The sequence below is a fragment of the Takifugu flavidus genome, chromosome 10 (genome assembly GCF_003711565.1).
Source record: "Takifugu flavidus isolate HTHZ2018 chromosome 10, ASM371156v2, whole genome shotgun sequence".
NCBI lineage: Eukaryota > Metazoa > Chordata > Actinopteri > Tetraodontiformes > Tetraodontidae > Takifugu > Takifugu flavidus.
Genome location: NC_079529.1, coordinates 4,691,169 through 4,706,104, shown reverse-complemented (window position 1 = coordinate 4,706,104; position 14,936 = coordinate 4,691,169). Strand labels below are relative to the sequence as shown.

The 14,936-nt window shown below is 46.9% G+C and overlaps 2 protein-coding genes across 4 annotated transcripts in view; both read right to left on the bottom strand.

Moving 5' to 3' along the window:
• The window catches only part of col14a1a (collagen, type XIV, alpha 1a), a 71,846-nt gene extending 69,419 nt beyond the window's left edge, over window positions 1-2,427 (bottom strand). Inside the window, exon 1 of one of the 2 annotated variants that reach the window (XM_057046305.1) lies at window positions 2,290-2,427. The gene's annotated coding sequence lies outside the window, so the exon portion shown is untranslated. The remainder of the gene's footprint in view (window positions 1-2,289) is intronic. The other variant, XM_057046310.1, reaches the window with a different exon arrangement.
• deptor (DEP domain containing MTOR-interacting protein) lies at window positions 378-14,888 on the bottom strand. Of its 2 annotated transcripts, XM_057046313.1 has the most exons (10): window positions 14,493-14,888; window positions 14,221-14,313; window positions 12,204-12,382; window positions 11,738-11,861; window positions 8,461-8,639; window positions 6,822-7,004; window positions 6,040-6,177; window positions 4,950-5,020; window positions 4,531-4,635; window positions 378-2,489 (listed from the first exon to the last, which is right to left on the bottom strand). In XM_057046313.1, exons 2-10 carry the CDS (start codon window positions 14,304-14,306, stop codon window positions 2,367-2,369), a joined length of 1,188 nt encoding a protein of 395 aa, XP_056902293.1. In that variant the 5' UTR covers window positions 14,307-14,313; window positions 14,493-14,888; the 3' UTR covers window positions 378-2,366. The 2 variants fall into 2 exon arrangements, with proteins under 2 accessions (XP_056902293.1, XP_056902294.1); XM_057046314.1 differs by lacking the exons at window positions 14,221-14,313; window positions 14,493-14,888 and adding an exon at window positions 12,477-13,944.
• Between the last annotated feature and the right edge of the window lie 48 nt (window positions 14,889-14,936).

Here is a 14,936-nt window from a genome sequence, read left to right as displayed (position 1 = left end):
ACCTTAACGCCGTCACAAAACAGACAAAAAGGAAAAATAAACACGATTTGTACCATTTATAATTTTTCCAGTAAATCTCTGCCTGTCTTCTGATTTATGTCAGGGGATTGTGCGCCCCCCCATGTACTTTTAGTTTATCGCTTGTTTGTTTGTTTGTTTACTATCCGCCTCTTGAGCAAATGAACACGTGCACTGATTTGGAACATGTGCTGTGATAATACAGAAAAAAGAGGAACGTGTGGTCTTTCACAAGATGAAGGTCACATTATCTTCTGTAAGCTGAAGTTCAGTTATTTTTGTTCATGACTTGAGAGGCACATCCTCTTTTCTCCACTATCAATAGGCAGACATGCAAGAAAAATAATGAGAAGATGATCTTCGGGTCTGAAGACGAAGCTTCGGGTTCAGAGATTCGTTTATTGAACCAACTATTTCATACATCAGAAAGAGCTTTGTGAAACACAGACTGTGCTACTGTGAGCTTATCAAACCCAACATTCTACTCCTGGTGACAGGAATACGAAATGAAGAATCCCTTCATTGATTTACTGAACTGATAATCAAAACAGGATAGCGCAGTATCAAAGACAGAAGGCAGTACAGCATCAGTCAGAGTAAAAAAGGGCTGTTGTGCTTTTGTAGGCTGTCGGATCTAAAGAAGAAAGATGATTGTCAATGGAAGTGAGCCACGATCACTTTAAACTCCCATTCAGAGATAACAGAGCTGGAACCAAACCAAGGGCCTGGGTGAGCACAGTTGTGATTAGCAGCAAAATCCTTTGAGGATTATTGTTCAACAGTCAGAGAGCCGGTTCAGAGAATTCTAAAACATTCTGAAACACTCACTCAGCATGTTTATGCTTCCTCAGCGCTTCCACCACAACTGCCTTCGTGCACTTTCCAAACCTCCCTTCAGACAGGTTCTGCCTAACTCTGAAAATTTGGGATCAGAAGTGATGTTTGAACAAAACACCATCAGAGCCTGGACTCACATGCCGACACAGGAAACATCCTGTGTACCTGTTATACAACAATACTTTCAATTCAGTCAGTCAGTCCTGAGAGTTAAAACAAAAAAACAACAAAACAAAAAAACATGAGATATGTGCTGAAAAACACTTGAAGGCTGATTGTACGTTAGATGGTTTGGCATTATAGATTTCCTGAAGGTAGCTCATGAGGAAAAAGGTAAAAAGTTATTGCTGTTATTGCTGTGTCTAGTCCACAAACCGGGCAGTTTTATTGGTTCTAAAAGGAGAAAAGTAATGGATTGTTTGCTCACTGAGTACAGACACTTTCTGTATGACCACATATACGTATTATTAATATTATTAGCTTTAATGCCAGCTAGAAACACACCTCAGGCTCTTAATGACTGTAAGACTTTGTTGTTTCAATCACATACTTAATTAATAACAATACAATTAAATAAAATGTGCAGGTTTTATGCTGCTGTTAGGAGATCTTTCTATAGTCTTTGTGGGGGTTTTCTGAATTTGACTTTTTAAAACAAAGCTTTTGTACAATTTTTTTTAAAGCGCACAAAGCCCTTTCTATATTCAAATGGCCAACATCAATGCAAATGCTACATTTTCAGTAAACTGAGAGTGCTTTTCCCCTTAGTATCTAAATTTTATTTGAAAATGTATTTTTCGATAGAAGAGCTAAATAATTCCAGTGAAGATTTTCTGTTACTGTTTATCTTCCAAATCCTTAATTTTCAGTGCACGTTTATGAGGTTTCAGGGTTTCTTTACAATGTTTATGCATAAACCTGTGACTAACTTTCCTATGTACACTGTGCCATTAATGTCACATACAGTTTAATACTGCAGTTCTTTTAGTAGAATAAATCCTAGCACCTACACAACATCTAGGGTGGGGGGTCATTTTTATTTAAAAGAATATTTTCTCCAAAGATCTACTCTGGGACAGACGGTCTCTCAGTGTCTTATTTTGTCTTCCCTCTAGGAGGCAGCAACAAGACACCGACCGTCTGCTAGAACAGGAACTAGTAGAGGTCACTGACTGGTGTCAACACTAAATATTCCTCAACTCTATAGTTTATGCTAATGGGTTGAAATTCAACCATTTGATTTATATAAATGCTTCATGATGATTTCTTAAATATAAGAGTTATGGCACTTTCCCCCTTAATTAAGTGCTAGTTGTGTGTCTACGACTTCCTTTACGTGACATGAATTCTTGAACACACTGCATCTGTAAGTCATCCACCTTCTCCAAACATGGCCGCAGGCGTGCGCGTGTGCGTTGAACCTCTAGGTCGTACCGATTCCTGATAGTTCTTGTGCCGCCGCCGCACTACTCATCCAGGCGTGGGGGAGTCGGTCCTTCGTCTCCTCGTGCTTATGCCTCCTCCATCACCTCCATGACGATTGTCCTGGGTCCGGTCAGGATCAGGTTACTGACGGTCCGGTAGTCTTGGGAGAGGACGTTCAGTCCATTCACAGACACCACAAACTGGCACACCTGAACAAAGAGAAGCCGCGTGAATGATGGTGCGGCAACGATGGGTTTGACTTTTATCCCTCGTGAAGAGAATTTATTCACTGCATAATTTAACAGCATTATAAAGAATTTAGCCTTGTAGCATAGACAGGTCAACAAGCGCTGATTCAAGAGCCGCGATGGAATCACTCCCTGGTCACGCCGGGACCGCACCTCTGTTATCGCTGATTACCAGCAGCTCCAGCTGAGCGGGTCGGACCCAGATAAGGTCGACCCTGTCTGATCCACGTTCTGCACGCTCTTCTTTTAACATGCAAAAAAAATGTACAAAAAAATGCAAAGAACAGCCTGCTGAGCGACGATGGAAGCAAAGCTGTTCCAGATGTGGCTCACAGATGAGGAAGTGTCTGACAGCGCAGACGCTTAAATCCACGTCGCTGCTGTTGCAGTTGTTTTGGGAGAGGAGGGACTGACGGAGCGGAGGACTCATTAAGAGCGATAGAGAGACAGAGGGGGGGTTCAGACCCTCACCCAATTCAAGTTTTGTCAGGTTTGGTCAACCTGTACCCTGTAAATTCTAAATACGTTCCCTCAAAGACATCTGTGTGGTAAAATGATTCCTTTTTCACTGCATTTCACGTTTATTTTTAAAACCTCCTGTCTTTTCTCTCCTGGTGATGCATCTCTCCTTTCAGGCGGTGGCCTTGTTGCTCTTGGCCCGGGCCCGGCCGGACCAGTCGGCTCCTCGCAGGGTTAAACTCACATGCGCGTCGAGGGGGGGGGGGGACCAACACGCATAAACAGGAGACGTGTGGAGCCCGTAAACAACACTCAGTGGAGAGAAACAGCTGTGCAATATCACAAGAAGGGCTGAGACTTTGGGAATCAGACACCTACAGATGAAACTATGAGGGTTCGACTGTTCTACTAAACTCACTGGTGGTGGGAGGTGGAAATGGTAAACGGTATCTCATGGGACAAACACTGTTGTGATCGGCGCCTCACAGAAGTGCATCAGCACTGGTTCCACCAGCTGCAGGAGAGCTCGGGCCCCTTGTATCACAGTAGTGCTGATGTTTGCGTCTTGTGTGCGGTGGGAAAAAAGCCCACGAGCAGGCGCAAAGTGGCGGACAGGACGCCTGTGCGTGATGTGAAGAGCCTCGTAATGCACTTTACTACCTCGCCCCCTGAGGTCAGCGGGTGCAGCTCTCTTTTTGACACCTCACGGGGCTCTGCTGCCTCTCCGGTATTGCGTTACAGCTTAATTATCAACCTGCTCCAGATATGAAGACAGGGCTGTCTCCCAGCACTGTGTCGAGAGGGAGCAGAAATCTCCTATTCCTAGTTAAATATTCTCCTTCTCAAAAGGTGTTTGGCCTCACTCAGGCCTTTTGGCGTGCGGGCGTAAATCACAGAATTCACACACTTTATGACCTGGGAGTAAACATAGTTAGCTTGTTTCCATGGCAATTAAATATTACCGTGGACAGTGATATTCCAAAGTAGGTGATAGGATTTGAATGCAGGCTATTTCCTCTTTCAGCGATACCATCTTTTCTTCATCCTTCACTCCCCTTTTCCCTCCTCTTCGTAAAAGACGTCCGGAATATTCGATCCTGTCCCTTCTGACTTAGTTGCTCTCCCATTTTCCTCTTCTGGCTCCAGCTGCTTTTTCCACTTGGTCCTCCTCACCCTTATCCATGTTGTGGTCTAAGTTGCTGCACTCCACATTCCCAGGATTCCTTGCTGCCACTCTGCCTACATACCTTCATGCCGGCTGTGGTAACCAATCCACCACTACCCTGTTTGCCTCTTTCAGGATCTTTCCTGCTTCTCTTCTCTCCTCCTGACCCAACACACCTTCCTCACATGGGCCTTGGCTCCAGGAAGCTTTTCTCTTCTGTTTTTTCAATCTCGTTTCATTTTTTTCAAGCAAGCTTCTTCGATTACAAGAGCTCAAATGACGGAGAACAAACATTCAACGCGCACCTTCTCTTTATGTCATAAACCACCTCTTCATTCACACACGCTACGCGAGGTCGTTTCTGGTTCTCAAATTTACCTTCATGCCAGCAGCAGCCGCAGGTCCACCGGGGTCCACGGCCTGGATGTGACAGGGTTTGCTGCCTCGGACCACAAAGCCCCAGCCCACAGCATCGCCAACAATCTGGGAGCAAAACACCAACAGGAAATAAAACAACTGACGTGAAGATCTGCAACCTTGCAGTTTTTAGCTGCTGCTGGCACATCTCCACCCAGTCCACAACAGTTTCCACATCCTTCAGCGGGCGGTTTCGCCCTGAAGGAAGCAGGTCTTTGGCGTGGGAAGTGTGGTGTGGGTATGTGAAAGGGTTCATTCCATTGTACACGGCATTGGAAGGAGAGAGGAAATTGGGGTGTAAATGAATGCATGTTCTGTAATTAAAGTCCCAACTTTGTGCGTTTCACATCTATGCAACCGAAGTCTGTGTCAGAGCTTACAGTGAAGGTCTTCTTCAGGAAAGGTCCTCCTGGCGTCTGCAGCTCCTCTGGACTCACTTGTCTCTTCAGAACTGTTGAACGAGACACAAAGACATATGATTAAATGTTCAGTCGTGTGTGGAAATACTGTGCACGTGCGTGTTAATGTGCAAAAGAGCTGAATTCAGCTGTATGTGAACACAGCCTGGAGGTTCGTCATTTCCTAGAAATCTAGCTATACCTATATCTCCAAGTTGTTACTCACCCCGACGTGACTGTGACAAAACAAAAACGTACCTTTACAGTCAGTCACACTATTCATGTCTCCACATATGAACAGAGATCCCTATATTCATATGTGTTCATCCTATATACTCATTAAAAGGATCAAAGCTTTCCTCCTCTTCTCAAGTCAATTGAGAACTTTGATTTGGATATTTCCATAATCTAAGATAAATAAAGAGGAGCCCCTTTCCAGGAACTATGCACCATCACACGCTGCTCTAAATGTTCTTGTGTTGCTGGACGCTTCTGTCTAAACAAATGTTCAAAGTCACATTACGCAGAGAGGAATTTTGTGTGCACCTTCCTTTTCCTGTTCATTGTATATGGAGTGTGTGAGCTCTCATGCTGGAGGGCCTCGGCTGCTACAAAGAGACTCCCTCAAGGACTCTGGGGGGATTTAACAGCCCAAAGGAAACCTCAGAGTAGTAACGACACACAACATGGAAGCAACACACACACACACACACACACACACACACACACGCTTAAAGGCATTAGCTTTTTATCCAAATTGCCACTCTCAAGTGAAAGCACTCTTCCGAATGACGATCCTGATTGTTCTTCCATACCAGCGTAGCCAGTGGAGTAAAGCTGGTTTGAAGAGGACAGCTAATGTTGCACAACACTGACTGCAGGGTCACAATCGCACCCACCAGATCACATATGAAGTACAAACCACATTTGCCTCAACAGAAGACATTTATATTGGTTTGTGGACATTGTTTGGAAGTGAAGACATTTTGACGGGTTTAAGGTACCGGGGAATATATTTTGTCTATAAAGGAGCTACAAGTACAAGGATGTATGTGCTTGCCCTTAATCTTACCGGATTTGGGATTGCAAAGGACGGGTGGGCTGCTGCTGAGCGTAGGACTGCTGCTGTAATAACCGCTGCTGCCACAGCTGCTGCTCAAGCTGCTCCGCCGAACTCCGATCACCACCTTAATCTCTTTAGAGGGACTCACTGACACACACATACAGAGACATTAGAATGAAGACAAAGACCCAACTGGATATGGACAGAAAGGCAGGATATGGACTTGATCTAACTGGGGCCAGCAAAACTTTCCCTGAGTGTCTAAAGCGTTCTTCCGATAATTTGTCCTGATCCTGATTCCTCCCTCTTCCCTGTGACAGGACTGGGAGCACTTTGTTGCAGCCATTATTCACCATTTCCATGCATCTGATGATGCATATTATTTGTGTGGAAATAAGGGAAACAAGTGTTTGAATGTGCAGGATAATGAACTTTTCTATCACCTGCACACCTCTACTGAAACCCACATCACATCATATTTTAGACAATACAATTATTTCATTATTTTATATTTATTCTATAGAATCCCTGCATTTCACTGCACTGCCATACTTAGAGACAGCATGATTTATTTCTGTCCATTTCTGCATCACTGTAGCCACTGTGGCCCAATCAAAGAACTCACTCATAACCTCTATTATCTCTGTGGCAGAAATCACCAAGGACACCGGTTATCTCGTGTGTGGGCGTGTGGGCCTCCTCCCTGGTCTGTAAAGTTAATATGTTACTGCGGTTTTCCTCCCTGCGTGCTCACTAAACTTGAGGAATGTCTTAACTAAACGTGCTTCTACCTGAGAGGAAGCTGGTGTTGCCTCCATCCGAGTTCTGCTTGCGGAGGCAGAAGGGGCTGTCGTGGCTCTCGGGGATGCCTCGGCCACGCTCGTGCAAAAGTTCGATCAGCCGCCGCCGCCGTCGGAAATTCATCCTGAACTGGTAGAGGAGCGGCCCGTCGGCAAAGTGATGCTTGTTGGTGACTGCAGACAGAGAGGATAAGAGGGGGGAATCACGCCAAAGCTCCAAACACTCGAGCCCAGCTCAGCCAGGACCAGAGCTCTGAAACCAGCGGAGCGCAGACTAAACAAACCTCTGCTGAGCAAACAGGAGGCGACCAGGGGGAGCGTTGACCTAAACTGCACCACCTGAGGCCTGAACCGACCCAGGGAGGATTTCACATGTGCCAGACGACATAAGCGAATTCTGCAGTTGGTTTAGTGTTTCTAGACTTTAACATGTTGCTCCACTGTAGATAATGAAATAAAATGCATTTGTCTCCCCTTTTCAAGTAAATTTAATGGCCATTTAAGGGTACTGAATTAAAATTGGTCAATTCTTCGGTTCGTCCTTAGATCACTGCGGGACCTTGGTGTGATCTGTGCTCCCAGTTTGTTTCTGAACTGTCCTGGTTCTTTGTGCTGGGATCCGCCAGTCTCAGCAGCCTCCGTGCTGGCCAACGGTTAACAATGATAAAGAGACACTACAGATGCATCTAGACCTGCGTTCTATATACACCAGACCGCACGCGTGTGTGTGTGTGTGTGTGTGTGTGTGTGTGTGTGGTGTGTGTGTGTGTGTGGTGTGTGTGTGTGTGTGTGTGTGTGTGTGTGTGTGGTGTGTGTGTGTGTGTGTGACCTGTGCACACACAGCTGGCCTCCCTAGTTTCAATGATCTCTTTCTCTGTAAACGCTCTGAACATACAGCTTCTAATAAAGCTGAAGACTGTAAATGCATGAGTCCAATTATCATCTGCGTAACACACAATGCACTGGTACATCAAACAGAAGCGCACTAATGTGTGCGGCTACGCTGGCAGCAAAACCTTGTGACCCACCCCCCTCCCGTGAAAATACCATTAGCGACCGAGTGACCGGTAAATCAAATTTGATGTCACGCGGTGGAACCGAATCTCAGCGTAAAACACAAGTGCGGGCTATCACACGGCGGTCAGCGTGCGCTTCGCGTTCAAATTTTCTTTTAACAAATTCATGCAGAGCTCGTGTCAACAGGGACTCCCACCAGCGACCAGATGGGCCTTTAATTGGCTCAAAGATCTGCCAATATGTGAGGAAGAGAAGTGGGGGGCGCTTCTATTATGTGAAACAATTACTTTCTTGTTTTCTCTCTAGAAAGATGACACGAAGCACCAAGTGCTTGTGGTCAGTGTGGTGGCGTGGGTTCCCTGTGTTTCACTCTGTAACTCGATTCACTACTGACCCCGGCCTGAAATGTGACAGGTCATGACGGAGTCAGAGAATCAGGTGAAACACAATCCTCACCAGAGCGACCTGTAGTCCAAAACTGGCCCAGCATGTTAAGTTTGAGTGTAAAGATACGTCTGCAGTGGTAGCCAAAGCAAAGGCGACCCGGATGAGCCCGGCGCTGCGGGGGAATCGCATTTTCTGGACTTCTTTACCCCGAGAGCAGTAACCTCACCGTGCTGGACGATGCCGTGCTCGAGGAGCCGCCGTCCCAGCTGCTCCGCCTCTGCCCGTGTTCCCATCTCCCCCTCCTGCAGCAGCCAGTCGATGAACTCAGATGCCACCAGCGCCCGCTCAAACGTCCCGCCATCCTCCTCCCTGGTCTGTAAAAGGTTGTTTTCTGTGTTCATCAGCCTGGAGACAAAAAATACACACAACTCTAATGTGAATTCAAACCAGCAACCTCCCCCATTGCTACACGCTTCTATGTGTTTTATTAAGCACAATCTCTGCAGTGCAGGGTTCCAGACGTCTCAGAACTGTTATTCCTCAAGTAGATTAGCGCGATGACAAGGTAAAGGTTGAGAAAAACCACTGCAGATCTGCTTTATTGGAAATAAACAGAGGTCCAAATTTGGTGAAATCCCAGGGGATGCAAGAAAAGGACTTGCTCAACTTAATTCTGTTAAAGAAAACACACGAGATAACCCACTTTGTCTTCCTACTGCACATATCAGTCGATCAATCATTCACTGAAGAGATTGTTTTGGATGCTGCCATAAAACTGGCTTAATTAACAGAGATTAAATGTACAAAACATCTAAATATGGGCTCAGTGGTGCCAGGAGGCCTGTTACCTTTGGGTTAAACCAAGCTACGTGTTTGCAAAGGCAGAGCCGTAAGAGGAGTAGCCTTATAGTAGCCACGTAAAAGCTGCTTTAGCAGGAGGTCGGTAGGAGAAACACAGCTTTTGTATGCTGACGCTGGCCAAACTTGTCTTATATGTGTCAAATTTTGATGGATGTGAAGCTTCGGTGCTCTGTTACGCCCCACATACGGCCCAGAAATAACAGGCCACGATGTTCCGCCAAACTTGGCTGTGTATACAATGCCATTTAATCCCTATCAACATCTTAAACCAACAGAAGAAGAAGCTGCATGTGCACGGGAGAGTCGCTGCATTCTCCAAGTATCCTGGAAAATGGCATGAAGCTGGGAGCACTGGTGTTCCTCCAGCAGCACCACGCCACAGGCTTTATGACAGCAGGCCAGGCCGTTACACGTGCACCGTAACACTCAGCTTTATGACTGTGAGTAAGTGGGTCATATTTATCAAGATCCTCTCAGCTGGAGAGGTAAAGAGCAGCTAATTTTGATGTTTGTATTCATAAAATAATAAGCGAGCAGCACTGACCTGTAACCCAAAGAGCCCAGGTTGAATTCTGGAACAGACACACCCTCAGATAATGGCATTTAATCATTTCATGTGGAATGTGACTCAGTTTTACTGTCTTTATTCTCAGGCCAACCTGTGAAATCTTATCAAGGTCGAACAGATTAGGATTGGTCTAAATAGTCCGGAGAAAACGCAACACTTTATGGTGCGATTACTGACATTAGTTACATTTTTGAGCAATAACTGGGAACTGTCAAGAGTCTTCACAGAATCAGGAGAGAATGTTGGACTCTCACCAACAGGGAGCAGCTAATGTAATTAGCCAGTTTTCAGCAGGAATGATACGTATAAAACACAAACAGATGAACGGGGGAAGAATAAGTGAGGGAATAACCCTGTCAGACTGAGAAAAGCAGGCTTTTAACAGGCTGCTCATCACTCTCTTGTATTCAGTTTCTATCCTTTAAAGGTTAAAGGTTCCCACTGGTGCCAAAGAGCTCCCAGCCTGTCACATGAGGGGTGGCTCTAATAACGAGCCACAGCAAATATTTAAAGAGGGACCGACCGAGGAGCGAGAGTCTCTAGTCCTGTGGCAGTTTGGATGATTGTGTTTTTTTTCTTGTGCTGCTCACCCATCCAGCAGGATGTACTTCAGTCCACAGGACCTCTGCTCTTGACTTTGCTTGTATCTATAGCAACAGGACTGAGGAGCGTTCACCATTGTAGCCATTGGTGTGTGTTCACACTGATGCGTCCTCAGAGAGTCCAGCTGAACAGAACGGGATTGTGAGGTCAAGTATTTAGGTCTTCATACCCCATGTGAGTGTCTTGATCAAATTTTAGGACTCCTCCGCACAGTGAGATATTTTTGCACCGACCCCAAACATGGAGACTGATTTAGATTCCCATCCAGGCTGCACAGGAGGAACACTTTGGACTGTGCCAACAGTATTCGGATCTTAGAAGTTACCAGATTAGTTTGATTCCCTCGGGGAATTTAGCATTTCCAACTCCAACTCGCCTCAGCAGTAAAAGATCAACACGACCATCTCGGAAAACTCTCTTGTGCATTTTTAATGTGTTTGTGAGGCTGAGAAGCAGATTTTCCAAACATCATCCAAGAAGGATGCAGGACAGAGAGGTGGACGGAAAGAGAAGAACCATTAAGAAAAACATCAAGAATGAAGCTGAGTGAAGTGTGTGTTTGCATATGTGTGTGTGTGTGTGTGTGTGTGTGTGTGTGTGTGTGTGTGTGTGTGTGTGTGTGTGTGTGTCCTGCACTGCACCATGGTGATTACATAAACACATAGCTTGGAGTGCTAAAACGACAGATGTCTCCCTTGAACTATATTTCTTCTTCCTCTTACGCAACGCGTGTGTGTGTGTGTGTGTGTGTGGTGTGTGTGTGTGTGTGTTGTGTGTGTGTGTGTGTGTGTGTGTGTGTGTGTGTGTGTGTGTGTGTGTGTGTGTGTGTGCTAAACTGGAGTTTACTTGTGCTGGTTGTGGGATAAGTAGAGGAGGTAATTGATCTGTTTGTGTCTTTTGGAGACTAAAACTATGTGTTGACTTCATTTGTGTTTCTCATTCTGCGTTTATTAATCTATATGAATATTCTCAAGCATCACATTTAAAACGACAGACTTTGAGGTCTTGACCTGCATGTTTGACGGGTGTCCCGTAATGAACTCCTCAATATGTTCACATTTTGACCAACAACAGAGTTCAAAGCGTCACACAGTCACACAGTAAATAATCACTTCAACTTTAAGAGTGAAACCAGAAAGTATCCAAAGAGAGGAAGAAAAGTATAATGTCAATGTTAAATTCTGTCTAAACCTTTAACCCCTCAGTTCTTTGCTGACCATATAAAAGATTTTGTCGAAGAAGTAATTTCTAAGGACTGCTGCCAACTTAACAAATCCCTTTGACACTAATGCAGATTAACAGATAAAATAAAGGCTGTATCGACTTTAAGATGCCCAAACGTAACAGGTTTGGAGAATAGCTGCCTCCACTTCAGGACTCAAGAATTCGCAGCTCTATCTCGCAGTTCATCTCTGACAAACTCGTCCGACTGGTTGTCGGTGTTCTGCGCGGTGCGTTTGTGTGTTCGTACTTCTCATAGATCCTCTGTCCCCTCATGAAGACTTTGGCCTCGCTGTCCAGCGGGAAGGTGCCGTCGTCTTTCCGGAAGCGGTAAAACAGCTTCAGGTCTTTGAACTCTCGGTGCTCGTCGCAGACTGGAAACACAGGAGCGAGCAGAGGTATGAAATTAGCATGGGACAGGGAAACCATGGCAACGCTGCAGCAGACATCGTAGACGCATACAGATAAAACCCGTTTCAACCTGAGGAGTTAAAATATCAGCTGGTAAATGAGCTCATGGGAATTTTGATGATCATTAAATCATTCAGCTACAGCTGCGACGGTGGAATATGGCTGAACGTCAGCCTGTCTGGTAACAGCTTCCCTGGAGCCAAACACGGGCCGAGAGGTGCGCGTCCTTCCCAGAAAATGTCAAGAATGACTAAGAGCCCGCATTTCCTCTGTGAGAAGACCGAACGGACACGGCGCCACCTCACCGTGGTGAACGATGCTCTGGTCCAGGAGCTTCTGCACGATCTTGATGGCCGTGTCTCGGTCCATCGCCTCCTTGTGCTCGATGAGCCAGTCGATGAGCTCCTTGGCCACGAAGCAGTTGGGATACGTGCGCAGGTGATGCCGGCGGTCCTTGATCACCTTCCCCTCGTGGAGCCGCAGCCTGACCGACAGCGAAGGGGTCACCAAAGGTAAACAACACATTTAGCAACCAATGCTACAGACACCAGCTTGAAATTCAAGACTCTGTAGAGAACCTGTACACAGAAGAACTTCTTTGCATTCATGCGCGTACACTCTTTCTCCCCTTGATGCGATTGCGTTCGCCATGATGACGTAACAGCGCTCCTCCGTTTCTCTGGGTGACCTGAATGCTGCTTTCACATCGTCAACACGACCCCCACCTTCCCGAGCCTGAGAGTTGTGAAACAACCCGTTGCGGCTTCAGCCAGGCTTCCTGCAGCTAGCTAGTTCCACATCCTGCTGGGTCTGTGCAGCTGGCTAGCATCACTCTGGATTAGCACTGACAACCCTGGGATTGCTCCCCAAAGCATTGTGGTTTGGAGGTTGTGCTCCAATGTTGACAATTGTCCCAGTGTATGACTAACATAATGGGGAAATGCTCACAAACGTATCACAAATGCCCTTCTCACCGCCGTGAGCGGGTCACAAGACTTCGTGAAACAGCCGTGATTGTCATGATATCAGTGTCACATTGGCTCCCAGCCTGGAGCTCATCATATGAATGGATGGCCAGCTGCAAATGGGCACACCAAAATACCAGATAATGCACTGTTTCAGGCGTTTGTTATCAGATCGGGTCCCCTTTATTGCTCACATGCTGAAACTCTCTGAATTATTGACTCAAATCAGAGAAATCCTGGTCAAATATTGAGAATGGCCGTCAATCATTAAACTATAACGTATCCTCTCCAGTGGCTGCACTATTGTAGCATAACAGCGTCGGTTTTGTTTTCTTTCCCACAGTTTCATCACCTTGACAGTGTCGGTGCATCCTGCCATGCTAGTGCACGCTACGGGCATACATGGAGACACTCCAGATGTGCAGGATGCGCTGGCATCACTTTATGACAATAGGAGGAAGTATATTTGTGTCAAAGGTCGCTGGTTGTGAGTCGAAGTGGTTGGGGTGGGGGTGGAGGTGGGGTGAGAGAACGATGAAAACTGGCGAAAGTTCTTGTTTTGGGGGGCTTCGCTTCCACACAGACAAAGGTTAAAACCTCAAGACCTTTCCCTGGAGCGGCGGAGAAGAGGACAGACGCCATCCGTGCGGCCAGCTGGCAGCCCCGGTGTAAAGTGCAGCAGTGCCAGGAACACCAATAAACACACACACACACACACACACACACACACACACACACACGGCAGAGACACTCGGGGACAAACAACCCACAAGAGCATATGCAGACATGAGTGGCCAAGCTCTTTTCACGGACTTGCAGAACAGGACGGCGCGTATTTCTACTTCATCACCAGCAGTAAATTGCTGTCTACTCCCCAGCTGGAAACTACAAATCAGGGTATTTTACTCAGTGGGCTGGGGGGGTGAAATTCCAGGCATTGATGCCATGCTTTACCTACTGAGCCTCTATTCATTACCGGGAACACGTGGGGGCCCTCGGAAGAAAAAAACAACACAACATACACTAGGTCAAAGGGTCCGAAATGCCAGTCTTTGTGGTGCAACCGTCCCTTTTGAATGGATGGGCAGGGGGGGGATCATAATACCGGGTGAGAGAGTTGATGGTTCCCCGCTCAAAGGTTACTGGAGCAACCGAATGGACTGCTGGCTTATGAGGGCAGCGGGGCTCAGCGGGGTCCTGCTGCAGGGAGCACTGGGACGTCTTTCTGCTGCAGCGGAGCTTCAACCGGGTCCGAGAGTCGGACACCTCCGCGCGTGCAACACCCGCTCCTCCTCACGCATATCCCAACACCGATAATTCCCTGCCAGGGTGACGCGGTCAGGGCGGGAGCACGCACCTCAGTTGCTCTCCGGTGATCAGCACCTCGGCCAGCCGCTCCAGCTCTGCAGCCTTCTTCTGCATGGTGTTCCCGATCCCGTCCATGCTTGTGCTGGAACACGACGCACACAACAAAGACATCATTCTGCAGCGGGGGAAATGCGCCAGCCTCGCGTGTTCTTTTAACATGCTTTTTTCTTTTCTTAAAAAGGGCGTATAAAAAAATGTGAAAACAGGCAACGATCCAAAGGTTGAGCTCAAATACACACGGTCCTTTCCCCCTCCTCTCACCTGTTCAATACAATGAAGAAGTTGATCTTTTCCCTCCGACGTTTGACGAGATTTTTTTTTTCTTTTACGTGACGGGAATTAAAGGCAACACTTGCAGCCAGTCGGAAACTCCCAGAGCCCAAAGTCCAAGAATCTCCATCAGCCGCGCTCCCCTCTTAATTCCTCCAAAACCTGCAGACATCTGCACACCCACACCGATGCATAGATGCGGGTTCGACCCCGTGCGAACGCCGTTAAGCCGCACCTGTGCGGGGAAGCTTGGCGGCTCTCAGCGCTGCAGCTCCAGCGGGTTTGTCACCGATGCTGACTGACACACAACACGGGACGGGGGCACGTTTTCCCCCACGACGCTGCCAGTGTCCTTTGTACAAACTGGCCGCATTGGGAGGACTCTGGTGTCGTCAGTGGGGGAGTTAACCGGAGAGGCGGGGCTAACGGGGCGCC